Below are 16,784 nucleotides of genomic sequence, written 5' to 3'. Positions count from 1 at the left end.
CTGGTGCTTTGGGGACTCGCTTGCCCCCCCTCCTCTTTGCGGCAACCCCTTAGATATTGGGAGACTCTCACATCACCCCAATTCCTCCTTTCAATGAGACCGGCGCCCAGTTCCAGCCACCATTCGATCCCGGTGCGATTTCCGTCCAGCAGAGAGCAGTGTCCCGTTTCCCAAGCTGCCGTACGCTCGGTTTTGCGCCCCTGGCTCAATCAACGTGGCCCCGTCCCGAGGCTCGAATCCAGAACGCCTACGGTTTGGGTCATCAGCTGGCGTTCTAGGGGGTCACTTCAGGAGGAGCTGTGGATTCAATGGTTAAAGCTTAACCCATGCTCGGTCACCCAAGGGGCTCTCAGGAGCACATTTTGTTCTCGCAAATATCCCTGCCCCAACCTGGGCTGCTCTGCGTGTGTGTGCGTGTGTGTGCGTGTGTGTCCCCACTCCCTGTTTGCTCTTCCCTGGCGTGCAACCGAAAGTCAACGAGTAAGAGATGGTGTCGGTGGTGAGGAGCAGTAGAGGCGGCTGCTCGGGGGTGTTGAGAAGAGAGATTGGGCAAGGAAGGAAGATCCGAACACCCTTGTGGCTTCTTGGAGAGAAGTGGACCTGCAGAACAAGGTGTTCCCTCCACAGCGTTTCTCACAACCTTTTAGTAACTTTAGACGGGTGGACTCCCAACTCCCAGAATTACCGTGGCCCCGAAAAAGCCACTTATGACTGTTTTTTCACGCTTACGACCCTTGCAGCGTCCCCACGGCCGCACGATTCCCCTTTTTTTTGGTGATCTTCTGTTAGTAACTTGACAACTGCCGGTTGATTCGCTCACCAACCGTGGCGAGACCGTCCTAAAACGGAACAAAACTCACTCAATGCAGTTACACTCGCTCAGCCACAGCCGGCGTTTCCCTTAAGCCACAAAAATGGGGGGGCTCCGTCGTGGGGGTTGGTCCCCTAAGGACAACCTGTGCGCTCCTTCAAGCCCTCCGGAGTTGGAGCTTTGCAAAATTCCCGGAGGCCAAGATTATTTCTGATGTAATAATTCAATCGGAATAGAGCTGGACGGGGCCTCGGAGGTCTTCTAGTCCAGCCCCCCACCCCCCCTCTACCGTTTTAGATAAGTGACTTGTTTCTTCTTTTAAAAAAAAAGCCTCCAGCGATGAAAGAGCTACCCTCTGGCCACACAAATGCGACCTGGCTTCTCTCGGGCGACAGCTTCCCTCTGGCCCAACGGCGGCCTCTGATCTGCCGAAGTGGGTGGGTGAGGGTGGGTGGGACCCCTCGACCCCTCCCCTCCCCGAGGGGGGGAGGGGGGCGTGGCTTCTCCTCCAGCTGTTGCCGGCCCATGTGCTTTGAACACCTTGGGGAAGAGCGCAGTGACCAGCCCTGGGAAAGGCGGGGAAGTGCTGGTGGGCTCTGGGGAGGGGGGTCGGTGGGGGGCTTTATAACTCGGCAGGCGGCGACTCGGCCGTGTCCAGTCCGTGTCCCCTTCGTCCTGCTTTTTTTTGGGGAGTGGGGACTGCAGGAACCTCCGTGAGAGATCGAAGGCTCTGCCACACCATGTCTCCTGCGCTTTGGCTGCTGCTGTTCCTGCTACAACTGACAGCATCTTTTCGGTCTCCGGTAAGAAAACTTGGGAGCAAATTTTTTAAAACAATCTCCCCCCCGCACCCCAAAAAAATTAAACACGGGGTTGTGGGGAAGTGCGTGTGACACACTGGCAAAAATTGTAGGGTGAGAGACTCAACCACACTGCTCCCAATCGGGAACCTCCAAAATCTGAGCTGGACCACTGCCAGAAACGTTTCTCTTTAACAACCGATGTGAAATTGGGAGCATAAAGGGAGAGGGGTCTGTGCAATTGTGTTTTTTGGGGGGTGGGGTTTGCTAAATGGGGCACATTGACTCTGATCCTAAATGAGATAACCCCCCCCCTTTTTTTAAAAAAAACTGGATCCCTGCAATGGGTATGCTATGAATTCATACAGGTTCGAACGTCACAACGCTTGGGAAGTGAAATACGTGTACGCGTGTGACTTTAAACCTCTAGATATAGAAAACACTTCCTACCCCCTTTCTAAAAGAGATCAATATTTGGCAAAGAAAGGTTATTTCCTTTGGCGGTGTGCAAAGTTAAAACTCTTAAAAACAAGAGAGTTTTGGAGTCTGGTGTCTTATTGTTCATACAAAGTCAGAGAACCCGAGCTAATATTTGGGGCTTTTTTCTTTCCGCTTCCCTCCCCTGCCCCCCCGTTTTTTTTTTTTTTTCAAACCTGGGGAAATTGTCAGCACTTTTGATTTAAAATAAAACTCGGGCTCCAGCCCAGCGAAAATGAAGTAAAATTTGTTTTACACCCTCTATTTTTTTTTTCTATTTATTTAAACTTTCTGGATGTGAGCCGTCTGCCATAATCTGGAGTGAGTTTGTGGTGGTAGGTTAACTACATTTTAATTGAATTTCAATGATCAGTGCCTAATCTTTTCTTGGGAACTTGTATCACAGTTTAAGGTAAAGAGGTTTGTGAAGTTTGGTTGAAGCAGGTAGTTCTCGACCTACAGCGGTTTGTTTAGTGACTGTTCAAAGGCATTGAAAAAAGGGGCTTATGGCCATTTTTCACAGTTATCATCTTTTCATCTTTCCCCATGGTCCTGTGATCAAAATCCAAATGCTTGGCAAGTGGTTCATACATTTTATTTATTTTTATTTTTACTTATTTTATTTTGTCAAGCGATTATAAGACAACAGGTATAAGTATAAACGTAGTTATGAATACGAATGAAATGGATACGAATAAGAAAATAAAAGAAACAATAGGACAGGGAAGGTTGGTGCGCTTATGCACGTCCCCTACGGACCTCTTAGGAAAGGGGTGAGGTCAATAGTAGACAGTCTAAGGTTAAAGTTTTTGGGGTTTGGGGAAGAAACCAGAGTCAGGTAGAGTATTCCAGACATTGACCGCTCTGTGGCTGAAGTCATATTTCCTGCAATCAAGTTTGGTGCGATTAACCTTGAGTTTGTATCTATTGTGTGCTCTTGTGTTGTTATGGTTGAAGCTGAAGTATTCATGGACAGGTAGGACGTCGCAATGTATGATTTTATATACTACACTTCGATCGGACCGGAGGTGGCGTAGTTCTAGGTTGTCTAGGTCTAGATGGATATGATTGTTGCTGTATCCCAAGATTCATGCGATCCCCTTTTGCGACCATCTGACAAGCAAAGTCAACAGAGAAGCCAGATTTGCTTAGCAACCGGGTTACTAACTTATCAACTGCAGTGATTCGCTTAACAACAGAGGCAAGAAAGATCGTAAAATGGGGCCCAAATCACTTATTTACTTTCTCACCTAGCAAGAGCAATTTTGGGCTCCATTGTGGTCCTAAGTCAAACATTTCAGCGTTTCTCGACCTTGGTAACATTAAGATGCGTGGACTTCGACTCCCATGCTGGCTGGGGAATTCTGGGATTTGAAGTCCGCGCATCTTAACGTTATCAGAGTGAAGAAACATCGCTGCATATATTAATTGAGTCTCTATCTGCCCTCCCTACGACTCTCAAAGCACGTTTTGTGTTCCACTCTTGGAAATAAGAAAAAATACGTTTCTTTGGGTTGAGCAAAGAGAAGATTAAAAAAAAAAAAAGTTTTATAAGTTTAAAGTCTTCTCTTCCACAATCTTTTATCGGTCCTCACATAAAGTCATTTTTATTTTGTAACCGTCCCTGGGTAACTTCACTTTATCTAGTTGGCTCTCCATAGGCCCAGGCGGAAAATTACCGTGAGCAATGGAGCTTCCATGTTTACAGATTTATTTATTTTTTAAAAAGAGGCACAGTGACATTTATGTCACCATGTGCCAAGGTTGATGGACAGCTGTAAACAAGGAAATCTCTAATCTTACTTTGTTTGTTGTTAACCTCTTTTGCAAAGCTCTTAGCTTACGGAATAGACGAGTTCTTGCTAACGCTTTGGTGTAGTGTTTCTCCTAGGGTTCCTTTCGCCTTCATGTTCCTAGAATTACCTTGAGAGAACGTGGGCAGCCTATCCATTTTATAATTAAATAAAATAAAGACTATGTTTTCTTCCCAAACCTCCCATTGTTCCCACCTTCTGGCTTAACCCTCTTACTCACCTCTTAAATCCAAGTGTATACAACTATCAATATGCATCTTCCCTCCATTCTCCTCTGCCCTCTCAGGGTTGTGCAATTGTGGGTGTTAAGACCCTGAGAAGAGGACCTTCCCGCTTAGACAATCGGGAGTTTGCATCTTTTTCTTCTACGCGATGAGTCAGGATTGCAGCATTTGGGACTTGAGGTGGGATGTTGGACATCGACTCTGGAAGGTTTTTTTTTCGCTGGTCCCCATTCTTGGTCGTCCTTTTGAATTATACTTTGATAAGCTCCTTCTTTGGGCAAAGAACTTCCTCTGACTCTGTTGCTTGTGCAAACTGCTCAAGAAATAATTCAGGAATGCGCTTGTAGTTGTCAGTCAATGTGCTTAGTCTCCAATTCCTTTTTGGCCAGGAAAGAGTTTGGCTGGTTTCTTGTTTGGCTTCACGCTATAGTAGAAAAAGTTAAATACAGGCAAGACTTCAACTTACAAACTATTTGTTTAGTGACCATTCGGAGTAACAGCAGCACTGAAAAAAGTGACTTATGACCATTATTCACACTTACGACCGTTGTAGCGTCCCCATGGTCATGTGATCGAAATTCAGATCCTTGGCAACTAACTCTTATTTATGACGGTTGCAGCGTCCCATGGTCAGGTGGTTTACATGCAGATGCTTGACAACTGATTCACATGTATGACGGTAGCAGTGATCCTGTGATCCGCTTTTGTGACAGTCTGAGAAGCAGAAGCAATGGGGGAGGCCAGATTCCCTTAACAACCGTGTTACTAACTTAACAACTGCAGTGATTCACTCAGCAACTGTGGCAAGAAAGGTTGCAAAATGGAGCAACGCTCACTTAACAACTGTCTCACTTAGCAATGGAAATTTTTCAGCTCCATTTTGTGGTCTTAAGATGAGGACTACCTGTATACAAAGGTCCCAGAAGAATTCCACGCTCTTCTCTGTTGCATATGGGAATGCAGTGGTCAGCACTCCAGATGGGAAGAGCCAAGGACAAAATAGCGACCAACCAGAGTTGTCTGAAGCGTGTGGTCAGAAAAGTCAAGATGGCCACCAAAAAAGTCCAATCAAATTCCTTGTGTGTCCAATCACACTTGGCCAATAAAGAATCCTATCCTATCCTATCCTATCCTACCCTATTCTATATTCTGTTCTGTTCTTCATCCCTCTATTCTATTCTGTTCTGTTCTATTCTTCATCCCTTATTTCTATTTCTATTCTGTTCTATTCTATTCCATTCCATTTAAATTCTATTACTGTATCCTTCTATTCTATTCTATTGTACCCTACGACTATTATTAAGTGTTGTACCCGATGATTCTTGATGAATGTGTCTTTTCTTTCATGTACCCTGAGAGCATCTGCACCAAGACAAATTCCTTGTGCGTCCAATCACACTTGGCCAATAAAAGAATTCTATTCATGTTTTTTTTCTTTTTAATTTTCTCTGTAACCTTCAGGTCTTTAATACGGGAAGAAGCTAAAGGAGAACATGATAGATTTGAAAAGGGTTTCTTTGATCATTTTATTTTTTTCCTCAAATTCTAAATCTTATCTGAAAATAAAAAACCCAGAGATGAGTTTGTCTGTTTTTTCGGCCGATTGCTCTCAGTGTTTGGCCTACTTGTGTGATTCTGGGAAGGGGTTGGCCGGAGACAGCTCATAATTAGATTTTATTCTAGATTTCTCGGAGCTGTTCTCCGCCCCCAGCTGGAAGATGGCTCTGGAGTCCCTTTCTCAAGAACGATGGGCTTGAGCTGGGCGCTTTTTCCTATCCAGCCATCGGCCGGGCTTTCACATATCCCGAGGCACAAAAGAGCATTGCCAAATTGGGAAGGACTGAAATCCATATTTAGTTCCAAACGTGTGACTTGCAGGAGCTAATTTTAACCTGCTCTTGGGAGGCCAAGTCTGTTTGGAGTGAGGTCATCTCTTCTGTAAGCCCTTAACAAAGATCACCAGCTAGAAACTCAACTGGGCAACCACCACCCATGGGGGGGTCGTCTCATAGATGTGGACCAAGCAGAAGAATATGCCCAAATGTTTTGGGTTTTTTTTCCCCCAAAGAGGCAACTAGACTTTCTGGTTTTTTTCTTTGAAGAGGTTTCGCTTCTCCTCCGAGAAGCTTCTTCCACTTCTGACCGAAGAATTCCGTTCCCCACCATTCAGCCAGAGCAGAAGAAGCTTCTCGGAGGAGAAGCGAAATGTCTTCAAAAAAAAAAAAAAAAGTCCAGTTGCCTCTTGGGAAAAAAAAAGGACCTTTGGGACCCGAGACTCTCCCCACCCTCATCTGAATTTTTCTGCATCTCAGGAGCAACAGATCAAGAATCTGAATCTCATTGAACTAAATCAGAAGTTTTTAACACATACAGTTTTATGCTAAAAAGATAAGTTGGGACGTTTTGTCCGGCAAGGAGAAATAAGAGTACAAAGACAACAGCGTGGAACCAGGGATGCCAGTTGAGGTAGTCCTCAACTTATGACCAAAATTGAACCCAACATTTCTGTTGCTAAGGGAGATGGTTGTTAAATGACTTTTGTCCCATTTTACGACCTTTCTTACCAGAATTGTTAAGTGAGTCCCTGCAGTCGTTAAGTTAGTCACTTCTAATGAATGTTCACTGAATGAACTTCTGACAGGGAGAACAACCAACCCATGGAACAGAAGTTGCCTTCGGAAGTTGTGGGAGCGTCATCACTTGAGACCTTCAAGAAGAGATTGGACTGCCCTTTGTCAGAGATGGTGTAGGGTCTCCCGCTTGGGTGGGGGGTCGGACTAGATGACCTACAAGGTCCCTTCCAACTCTGATTATCTGTTAACTGTTGTAACTATCTGTACTTGCATTTTATCCGTTGTTTATTCCCTAAGAACAATCGGCCAAAGCTTTGCCTGCTAGTCAAGGATTGAAACGTCCAGTTTTTGAGCTAGTTCTCAATTTAGGAATCAGGTGTGAGAATACAGTAAACTCCTTTTTCGTTCCTTTATAATAATCCGTCTCAAAAAGAAGTAATCAACCCAAATCTGACGGCGTCTGGCATGTCTGCAGCCAGTAGCTCACACAAACACACATACACACACACACCTGTCCAGGCGTGGGCCCTCCTGGGTTTGTTGATCTTGGATGGGCTTCAGGGCACGTCTCTTTGCGCCCCCCCAGGCCCCCCCAATGTCTCAGCGGGAGAACACACGCTGTGGACAAGCTAAATACACCCCAAGGGCCGGGTTTTCTGGAATCGCCCCCACGAGGCAGGTCTCGGGTGGTAGGTTGCAAAATGCAAGTGCAGAGAATTCTGATCCAAAACCGCCCCAAACCCTCTTTTTTTTTTTTTGTTTACAAAAAATAAAGTTTTTATTATTTTAATATCCAACAAATCCTTTCCATTTCAATCGTGCGTCGACCAGGTACATATTTCACTTTTGGACCATTATAAATAATAATATACTGATCAAATCTCACAATGCAATGTTAACCACATTCCCATAAATATAATAGTGTCACATTTATCTATTACTTAAATTTCTCTAATTACTCTACAAATACATCTCTCTTAATTTGTTTTATTCTCTACCCAACGATAAACCATATTCCATACTATATAGGAATCAGTTTCTGCTAGTGTCAATCTATTCATTTCTGCACATTCAAATATTTTTTCAATTGTTTTCCCCTCTATCGGTATTTTATCACTCTTCCAATTTTAGGCAAATACTATTCTAGCTGCTGTTAAAACATGTATAATTAAATATGGCTGCCCAGGGCTCTTAAATTTGGGTTTTTTTTCAAGCGTTGATCCGATGAAGTGGTGGTTTTTAGGAAGGTGGAAAGCTACTTTAGACAACAAAGGTCCATTTAGAAGGGCCCTTGATGGATGTGGAGAGGAGCTGAGCTCAGTAGGTTCCTGGCAGAGATTTCCCAAGCCGGTCCTGGGGGAGCGATTGCGGTATTTATTTATTTTTTAAAAACATTTTATTTAATTTTTTAAAAATAAATTTATTTATTCAACATTTAAAAAACAATTTCCACTTTTGACAATGATTCCATAACGGTTTTTCACACTAGTTAGTAAAGTCTATAACTATATCAATTACTTCTCCGTTCTATTCACTTATACTCTTATTTCTCGATCTAACTTATAACACTATTAACATATATATCTATATCTATCTATACATATACATACATATACATATACGTATACATATACATACATACATACATAACATTAACATTTGCAGTGATTCCCTTAACTGGAAAGAAAGATCGTAAAATGAGGCAAAATATACAACAAATGTCTCACTTAACAGAAATGTAGGGCTCGATTGTGGTTATAAGTTGAGGACTACCTGTAGAAAATATTCTCAACCTCCACCCACCCACCCCCAAAAATGGACACACGGATTATTCAATGAAATTCTGTAATTTCTCATTGCTTTGCTGAATTTTCTCACTGCGGGGAGAATTTTACCCACTTTTGTTTTCTTGTAAAAAATTAAGGAATGTTTTCCTATACATTATATTGATGAATTAAATAAGAGAAAATGATTCAGTTTAAAACTGATTGCTTGTGTTTGTCGTCCATGCATCTTAAAGCATGCTGGCTGGGGAATTCTGGGAATTGAAGTGCACCCATCTTAAAGTTGACCAGGTTGAGGAAGATGGTTTCACTGCTTCTCTGCACCCCAAGAAATCTTCTCCTTCCCCTCCCTGCTCTTTCAACTCTCCAAATCCTGCCCCTAAAGACACACACACACACACACACACACACACACGCACGAGCATCACCCAGCATCTTGGATGCTGACGGACAGACACAGAGCGGAGAGTTGTAATGGGCAGGCCTGCCTATCAGGTTCTGTTGATGCAGCCCTCACATTTTCCTGGCTGCAGCTCCTGCGGTTACGGGCAGCATGCAAGGAGCCAAGGTAAGCTGCGAGGCACTTGGGCCGCTCACCACAGACACACAACACACGCACGGCACACAGACACAAAGAGACAGGGAATCTGTTCAGCCGGGAGGCAGGCAGGCAACGGCTGGCTTGTCAATCAAGACTGAAGGGCTCGGAGGGCAGCTGCCTCTTTGCAGAGAGCGGCGTGCAACAGATGCAGATTTTTACACACACACACACACACACACACACACACACACACACACACAGCTCTACCTTTGGCGTCAAGACCCCTGGGTCTATTTGCACCCCTTACTCCAACCTGTTTGTTGGTTGGATGTATCCAGTCTTCCTCACAAATCTAGATCTCAGACCACTTCACCCTCGCCGCTTCAACTCCATCCTAAGTCATAGGGGAGATTTTTTTTTGCCAAGTTTTGATTTTCTTTTCTTTTCTATTTTTAAATCCAGAGTTCCTTGAACAATGAGTTGGGCAGCAAATAAATTGGATAAATCAATAAGTAAAATAAATGCAGTAAAATTAAAAGAAAGCGTGCCCCACCTAAACAGATAAGCAAGCCAGCTTGCATTTTTAATTTCCCTCGTGCTACTACAGGTAGTAGCACGACTTAACGACCAACGCTGGGGGTGGGGTGGTCAAAATTTCCACAGCTAAGCAAGGCCGTTGTAGGAATCAGGGCCGTTGTCAAAAGCGAAGCGTGCAAGAGGGCTGAACGAATCCAGCTTCCTTCCTCGACTGTATCGGGAGCCAGGTGGGGAGGCCTGGGATGCGGTTGCCGAGCAGCTGAGCTTTGATCGTGTCGCTTTGAGGCTGTGAAGATTGTAAAGGCGAGGACCAGTCACAAGTCACTTTGCCCCAGTGCCGTTGTAACTTCAAACTGTCGTTAAACAATAAAGGAGACCGTTTGGGTGCTCAGGGTTGGGATGAAGGGGTCCTTCGTGCTCTCTGAGCGTGGTGGTTTCCTTGCGGACATCTCTTTGCCCAACTAGTTAACATTATCAATGCTTAGAATGGGGCGGGGTGGGGTTTGCGCTCTGATTATACACAGCTAGTCCTCGACTTACAACCATAATGGAGCCCAAAATTTCTTTTGTCAAGTGGGACATTTGTTAAGTGAGTTTGCCCCATTTTATGACCAGCTGTTAAGTGAATCACCGCCATTGATAAGTTAGTAACCCGTTTGTGAAATCAATCTGGCTTCCCCGTTGATTTGGGGAGGGTCAAAAGGTTGCAGAAGGGGAACAAAAGATCTTGGGGCACAGCAATGGTCGTAAGTATGAACCCAGTGGCCAAGCCACTGAATTTTGATGGGGGTGCTGCAAAGGTCATTAAGTGTGAAAAAGAGTCGTAAGTTCCTTTTTTTCAGCGTGCTGTAGTAACTTTGAACAGGCACGAAATGAAGTGTGGTCAGTGGAGGGCTGCCTGTATACATAGCGGTGGGATTCAAATTTGTTTGCTACCGGTTCTGTGGGCGTGGCTTGGTGGGTATGGCAGGGGAAGGATACTGTAAAATGAGAGTGTCTGTTGGAGTCTGATTGAGGGGGAGATCGAACAGCTGACAGGGAGTGGGAGTGTGGATCCAGTGGCTGTGGAGGAAACTGGGGAAGGGCAAAGCCCGGCTGGGCATTCAGAGGAAGACCCAGGCCCACCCCCTCTTCATCCTAGGGCACGCAGGGACGAATGGATAAGGGAGCAACATGGATTACGGGGGAGAAAAGGGCCCTGATTCCCTTCATTAGCTGCAGCTGGGAAAACAGGGTTTAAAAAGGGTGTTTAAAAAGCATGAATTATCTTTGTTTATCAAGTCTTATCTGGGTTTTGGCGACCTCCCAAGTATGTGTGTTTCGTTATCTTTTGAAGTCTTCAATTCCTTATCCTGCCTTGTCTCGTTAATTGCTGCAGAGGGGTCTGTGTTGGTTTTTATTTATAATTTAGATGTACTTTGGGCTCGGACTGAATTTGTTCCCTTTAAAAACTGTTCTTGGGAGAGGTTTTTCTCCAGCCGATGATAACTGGACATTGGGGGTCAAGTTGGAGGAATTAAAGGGATTTTACCTACTTTGGGGACTTGGTTGCTTTTGTGCCACGCCCCTTTGGGTCATCACAGTCGCAAAAGAGATCATGTGAACCCAGTCACTGCAACCGTCATAAACGTGAAACAATGGTCAAGCGGCCAAATGTAAATCACATGACCACGAGTGAAAAAAGGGTCATAAGTCACTTTTTTCAGTGTCGTTGTAGCTTTGAATGGTCACTAAATGAGCTGTAGTAAGGTGAGGACTACCTGTGCAAGTGGATCCTCAACTTGCAACCAACTCTGAAGTCATAGCGGCCCTGGAAAAGGTGATTTATGACAATTTTTCACACTTAATGACTGTTCCAGGATCCCCGTGGTCACCTGATAAAAAATTCAGATGCTTGGCCACTGATTCATACTTATGACTGGGCTGCGGTATCCCAGGGACATGTGATCCCCCTTTGCGACCTTCTGAAAAGCAAAGTCAACAGGGAATTAATTTAACTTAATGCATTTAATTTAATAAATCAATTTGTTAACTTAACGACTATGACGGCTTGGGAATTCAGGGATTTGAGGTCCACCTGTCATATCTTGCAAGATTTGCAAGAAAAATTGTTTTTCTCGTTTAATGGCAGGATGGAGAGGGATGGTAATTGATGTCCCCCACATCTTTGAGTGACCAAGTTTGACAAACCTTGATCTAGGCCTGTAGAGAGGGGACGCGAAGGCTATTGAGGATCTATCCTGCACCATCCAGGATAGACAGTCCCACAGCCCACCAGCAATTCATCATGGTTAAATCTACGTTTCAAAGCAGGGCTGGCACAGCAAACGGGTTTGCTATTGTTGTGGCCCGCCAGCGGACAATGGAGCTGGCAGCAGATTCGGACGGTGAGGAGGTTGGGGAGGAAACTGGGCCAGTCCTGGAGTCTGGGGAAGGCTCGGACAAGGGCTCTGCGTCAGAGGCAGAGACGGGTTCAGGGCCGTCCAACAGTTATCAGCTGCCTTCGGAGTCGGACATTGGTGAGGCAGAAGAATAGCTGGAGCCTGTTCCCAGCGTGCACATGCACAGAGCTGCCAGAAGAAGGGAACAGCTGAGGAACAAAAGTCGGCTCGGGAGTAAAGGCTCAGGTGGACGGTGAATGGCCCCTCCCATAGGGAATAAAAGAGGAGCGAAAGGGGAGTGGGGTTTTTGCAGGGGACAATTAGTTCATTTGGGTGAAGATCTGTCCCTGCATTCTTGCTAATTATTATCTGCTACCGTGTGGCAACTGAAAGGTATCGGCCTGGCTACTTTCCAAGCCTGATAAAGGTCTGTAATTGTGGAATATCTTGAAAGACTGTTTGCTGGAGACGAATTCACGGCAAACTGAATAAAAAGGGGGTTCAGCGGGATGAGGAGTCGACTTCCTGCTGTTGGGGAAGCCCGGGTCAGAACAGCTCTCTAAATTCTTCTCGGCTGCTGGATTAGTCTTTCAACATGACAGCCAGGACTGGGGAATTCTGGGAGTTGAAGTCCACCCATCCACCCCCGTCTTCAAGTGGCCCGAGTTTGAGAAACTCTGCTTTATTCCATCAAAGGGTCTTTGAATGCTGCCCTCCTCAAGCAGACATGAGGTCACTCGTCATCTTCACAGGAGCTCCTGTGTCTTCAAGGAGAGCCAGGACTCCGATTCTGACAGCCCTTCCTGGATTGTGTAGACACAAACCCCCTCATCTCGGCTGCCCACGGTTGCGGGAGGCGGGGAGGGAGGGAGCACTGCTTCTCTGAAGGGTCTTTCAAAAGGAAGGTCCTTCTGGGCGCCCACCAGCGACCTTCAGACCTCCATTTCCAAGGACAATCGGGATTATACAGCAATAAACGGCCTGCGTATTCAGAGCAGGAAAAATATAGGACTCTCCTGGATAAGGTCGGGAGTGGGCCAATCACCAGGAGACTGGGAGTTCTAGTCCTTCCTTAGGCATGAAAGCTAGCTGGATGTCTTTGAGCCAATCACCAGGAGACTGGGAGTTCTAGTCCCGCCTTAGGCATGAAAGCTAGCTGGATGTCTTTGGGCCAATCACCAGGAGACTGGGAGTTCTAGTCCCGCCTTAGGCATGAAAGCTAGCTGGATGTCTTTGGGCCAATCACCAGGAGACTGGGAGTTCTAGTCCCGCCTTAGGCATGAAAACTAGCTGGATGTCTTTGGGCCAATCACCAGGAGACTGGGAGTTCTAGTCCCGCCTTAGGCATGAAAGCTAGCTGGATGTCTTTGAGCCAATCACCAGGAGACTGGGAGTTCTAGTCCGCCTTAGGAATGAAAGTCACTGGGTGACTTTGGGCCAATCCAGGAGACTGGGAGTTCTAGTCCCACCTTAGGCATGAAAGCTAGCTGGATGTCTTTGGGCCAATCACCAGGAGACAGGGAGTTCTAGTCCCGCCTTAGGCATGAAAGCTAGCTGGATGTCTTTGGGCCAATCACCAGGAGACTGGGAGTTCTAGTCCCGCCTTAGGCATGAAAACTAGCTGGATGTCTTTGGGCCAATCACCAGGAGACTGGGAGTTCTAGTCCCGCCTTAGGAATGAAAGTCGACTGGGTGACTTTGGGCCAATCCAGGAGACTGGGAGTTCTAGTCCCACCTTAGGCATGAAAGCTAGCTGGATGTCTTTGGGCCAATCACCAGGAGACGGGAGTTCTAGTCCCGCCTTAGGCATGAAAGCTAGCTGGATGTCTTTGGGCCAATCACCAGGAGACGGGGAGTTCTAGTCCCGCCTTAGGCATGAAAGCTAGCTGGATGTCTTTGGGCCAATCACCAGGAGACTGGGAGTTCTAGTCCCGCCTTAGGCATGAAAACTAGCTGGATGTCTTTGGGCCAATCACCAGGAGACTGGGAGTTCTAGTCCCGCCTTAGGCATGAAAGCTAGCTGGATGTCTTTGAGCCAATCACCAGGAGACTGGGAGTTCTAGTCCCGCCTTAGGCATGAAAGCTAGCTGGGTGACTTTGGGCCAATCACCAGGAGACTGGGAGTTCTAGTCCTGCCTTAGGAATGAAAGCCGACTGGGTGACTTTGGGCCAATCACCAGGAGACTGGGAGTTCTAGTCCCGCCTTAGGAATGAAAGCCGACTGGGTGACTTTGGGCCAATCACCAGGAGGCAGGGAGTTCTAGTCCTGCCCTAAACACGAAAGCAAGCCGGGGGACTATGAGCCAGTCCTTCTCTCATCCCAACCCCCCTCACAGGGTTGTTGTGTGAAAAATAGGAGAAGGAAAGTGCATTAGGTACGTTCACCGCCTCGAGTCATGTGGGATGAAAATGCAATCCCTGCATCCATCTTTAAACTTAGCAAAACAATTGTCTTCCCTTTTTTCAACCAAATCTTTTTTTTAAAAAAACACAATTTTATTGGTTCTTTTAAAAACAAACAAAACAAACAGAACATAAAAACATCAGCTCTCTTCCATACATATATACAAGCAGTGTGTCGGTTGGTTCATCAGTTTTGTGCATTCATTTCGTAGTCTCCATTACAATTACATTACATAATAACTTGTATTATCAATCCAAACTTCTATATCCTAGTATCACGATTAGAAAATCACTTGACTATGATCTGATTCATTCATACTTTATGAGATAACTATCATTTAGGTAGTTTATTCTATAACAGATCATACAATCGTACCAAATCTATCTTAAAAAACACTTTTCAACCAAATCTTTATGCAGATGCCGGAGCCCCTTCTACCCTACCCCACCTCAAAATGTATAACCGGATCCTTCACTTCAATATGTGAAGTTGTTTTAAGGGCCGTTCCATTCTTTATGGGGGAAAAAAATATCCATTTGCTTCTTTTTGGGGATCTCCCAAGTAACATTTTCACGGCTAAGGTGAGACTAGAACTCACTGTCTCCTAGTAATTGGCCCAAAGTCACCCAGATGCTGCCCTTTATGGCTAAAGTGGATCTTTAACTTACTGACTCCTGGTAATTGACCCAAAGTTCCCCCACCTGGCTTTCATGTCTAAAGTAGAACTAGAATTCACTGCCTCCTGATGATGGTCCAAAGACACCAGCCGGCTTTCATGGCTAAAATGGAACTAGAACTCATTGTCTCCTGGTGATCGGCCCACAGTCACCTAGCTGTCTTTCGTACCTAAAGTGTGGAACCAGAACTCAGCATCTCCTGGCGATTGGCCCAAAGTCCTCCACCTGGCTTTCGTACCTGAGGTGGAACTAGAACTCCCAGTCTCCTGATGATGGTCCAAATTCACACAGCCGGCTCAGCTCGCCGTAGCATAAACCCAGCATTCATCATGCTCATTGCAACTTCTCAGGGGTGTCCTTTCTTGACTTTTTGGTGGTCAAAAAAGTCAAGATGCTCCCCCACCCCCCTCCAACGGTGGGATCCAAACTCCACCTGGTTGTTTTTAGGTGCAACACATACTGTGTTGATGTGAGTGATTTTAAGCAACTTGAGGGGAGTGTGTGGGGGGGTGCCTCATCCTGGAACAGACTCCAAGTCTACTCACAGTATGATTTTTTTTTCCTTTCGCTCCGGGGCTGAAAGACGACACCGCGTCCCGTCGCCCTATTTTACGTGTCCTCTTCCCTTCTGCAAAGTCACGACTTAACGCCTGACAAACACAACGCACGGCGCTGGATGCCCCCTCTGAACAGCCTGTTCTGGGATGCCAAATCGCATCTCTGCCGCCTCCCAACGCAAATATTAGCGCAAATCTTCGCGTCCATTACGGATGGGGATATTGGCTTCTTTTGCAGTAGGCAATTTATCTAATTACTTTAGCCCAGAGAGAGCCAGTTGTTTTTGGGTGGGAGAAGATGCACTTGGAAAACGTGGCAGGTCATCAAATGGGTTCCAAATATAACACAAGCCGCTTTCTGGGGGTGCGGGGGGTGGGGGCTGGATATGCTCCTGGGCGCACGTCGGCCGGGTTGGAGGAGAAAAAGGCAGCCGTTCTTTGGGATTTGAGATTGGCAGACCCTGGAACGGAGCCCAGCCCAAAAGAACGAGGGGTCTGACATCTCATGGCTCCCTCAGAGTCTCCCAGGATGAAAAATAGGGCCAGCCTAGAGGCGTTTTTTTTTCACACTGAGATGACACCTGAAATAAACCTGGGCTCCAAGATCCCCGCAGGTGGGGACTGCAGCCAAGAAATCCAAAGACGCTCGCTCCTGGGGAGGAAAGCTGTGGCAAATCTAGACAGGATACTAAAAAAGCAGAGACACCCCCCCGGCCAACAAAAGTGCGTAGAGTCAAGGCTACGGTTTTTCCCAGTGGCAATGTATGGCTGTGAAGGTTGGACCAGAAGGAAGGCTGAGCGCCAAAGAATGGAGGCCTTTGAACTCTGGGGCTGGAGGAGGAGACTCCCTTGGCGAGTCCCTTGGACCGCAAGGCCATCCAACCGGTCAGTCCTAGAGGAGATCAGCCCTGGCTGCTCTTGAGAAGGCCAGATCCTGAAGAGGAAGCTCAAAGACTTTGGCCGAATGCTGGGAACGATGGAGGGCAATAGAAGAAGGGGACGGCAGAGAATGAAGTGGCTGGAGGGAGAAAACTGAAGCAGTTGACATCGGTTCTGGAGAACCGGTAGAGAACATTTTGAGTAGTTCAGAGAACCGGCCAATCCCACCTCTGACTGGCCCTGCCAACCCCATCTCTTCTCTGCCTCCCATTGAGTCCCAGCTGATCGGCTGGGTCTCCTTTGGTTGCCATGCACAGGAGAACGG

General features: G+C 46.3%; 1 protein-coding gene across 5 annotated transcripts in view; it reads left to right on the top strand.

The window, feature by feature from the left end:
- Window positions 1–1,309: 1,309 nt before the first annotated feature.
- The window catches only part of LOC113446028 (SPARC-related modular calcium-binding protein 1-like), a 31,950-nt gene continuing 16,475 nt past the window's right edge, over window positions 1,310–16,784 (top strand). For 3 of the 5 annotated variants that reach the window (XM_026715455.2, XM_087939318.1, XM_087939317.1), the window contains exon 1: window positions 1,346–1,614. In XM_026715455.2, the coding sequence (XP_026571240.2) occupies window positions 1,552–1,614 (63 nt within the window). In that variant the 5' untranslated portion in view covers window positions 1,346–1,551. Of the gene's footprint in view, window positions 1,615–16,784 lie in introns of all 5 variants that reach the window. The other 2 variants (XM_026715456.2, XM_026715454.2) reach the window with 2 other exon arrangements.

Source organism: Pseudonaja textilis, chromosome 10 (assembly GCF_049901715.1).
Source record: "Pseudonaja textilis isolate UNSWEBS1 chromosome 10, rPseTex1.2, whole genome shotgun sequence".
In the NCBI taxonomy this organism is placed as follows: Eukaryota; Metazoa; Chordata; class Lepidosauria; order Squamata; family Elapidae; genus Pseudonaja; species Pseudonaja textilis.
This window is presented reverse-complemented; position numbering and strand designations above follow the sequence as displayed.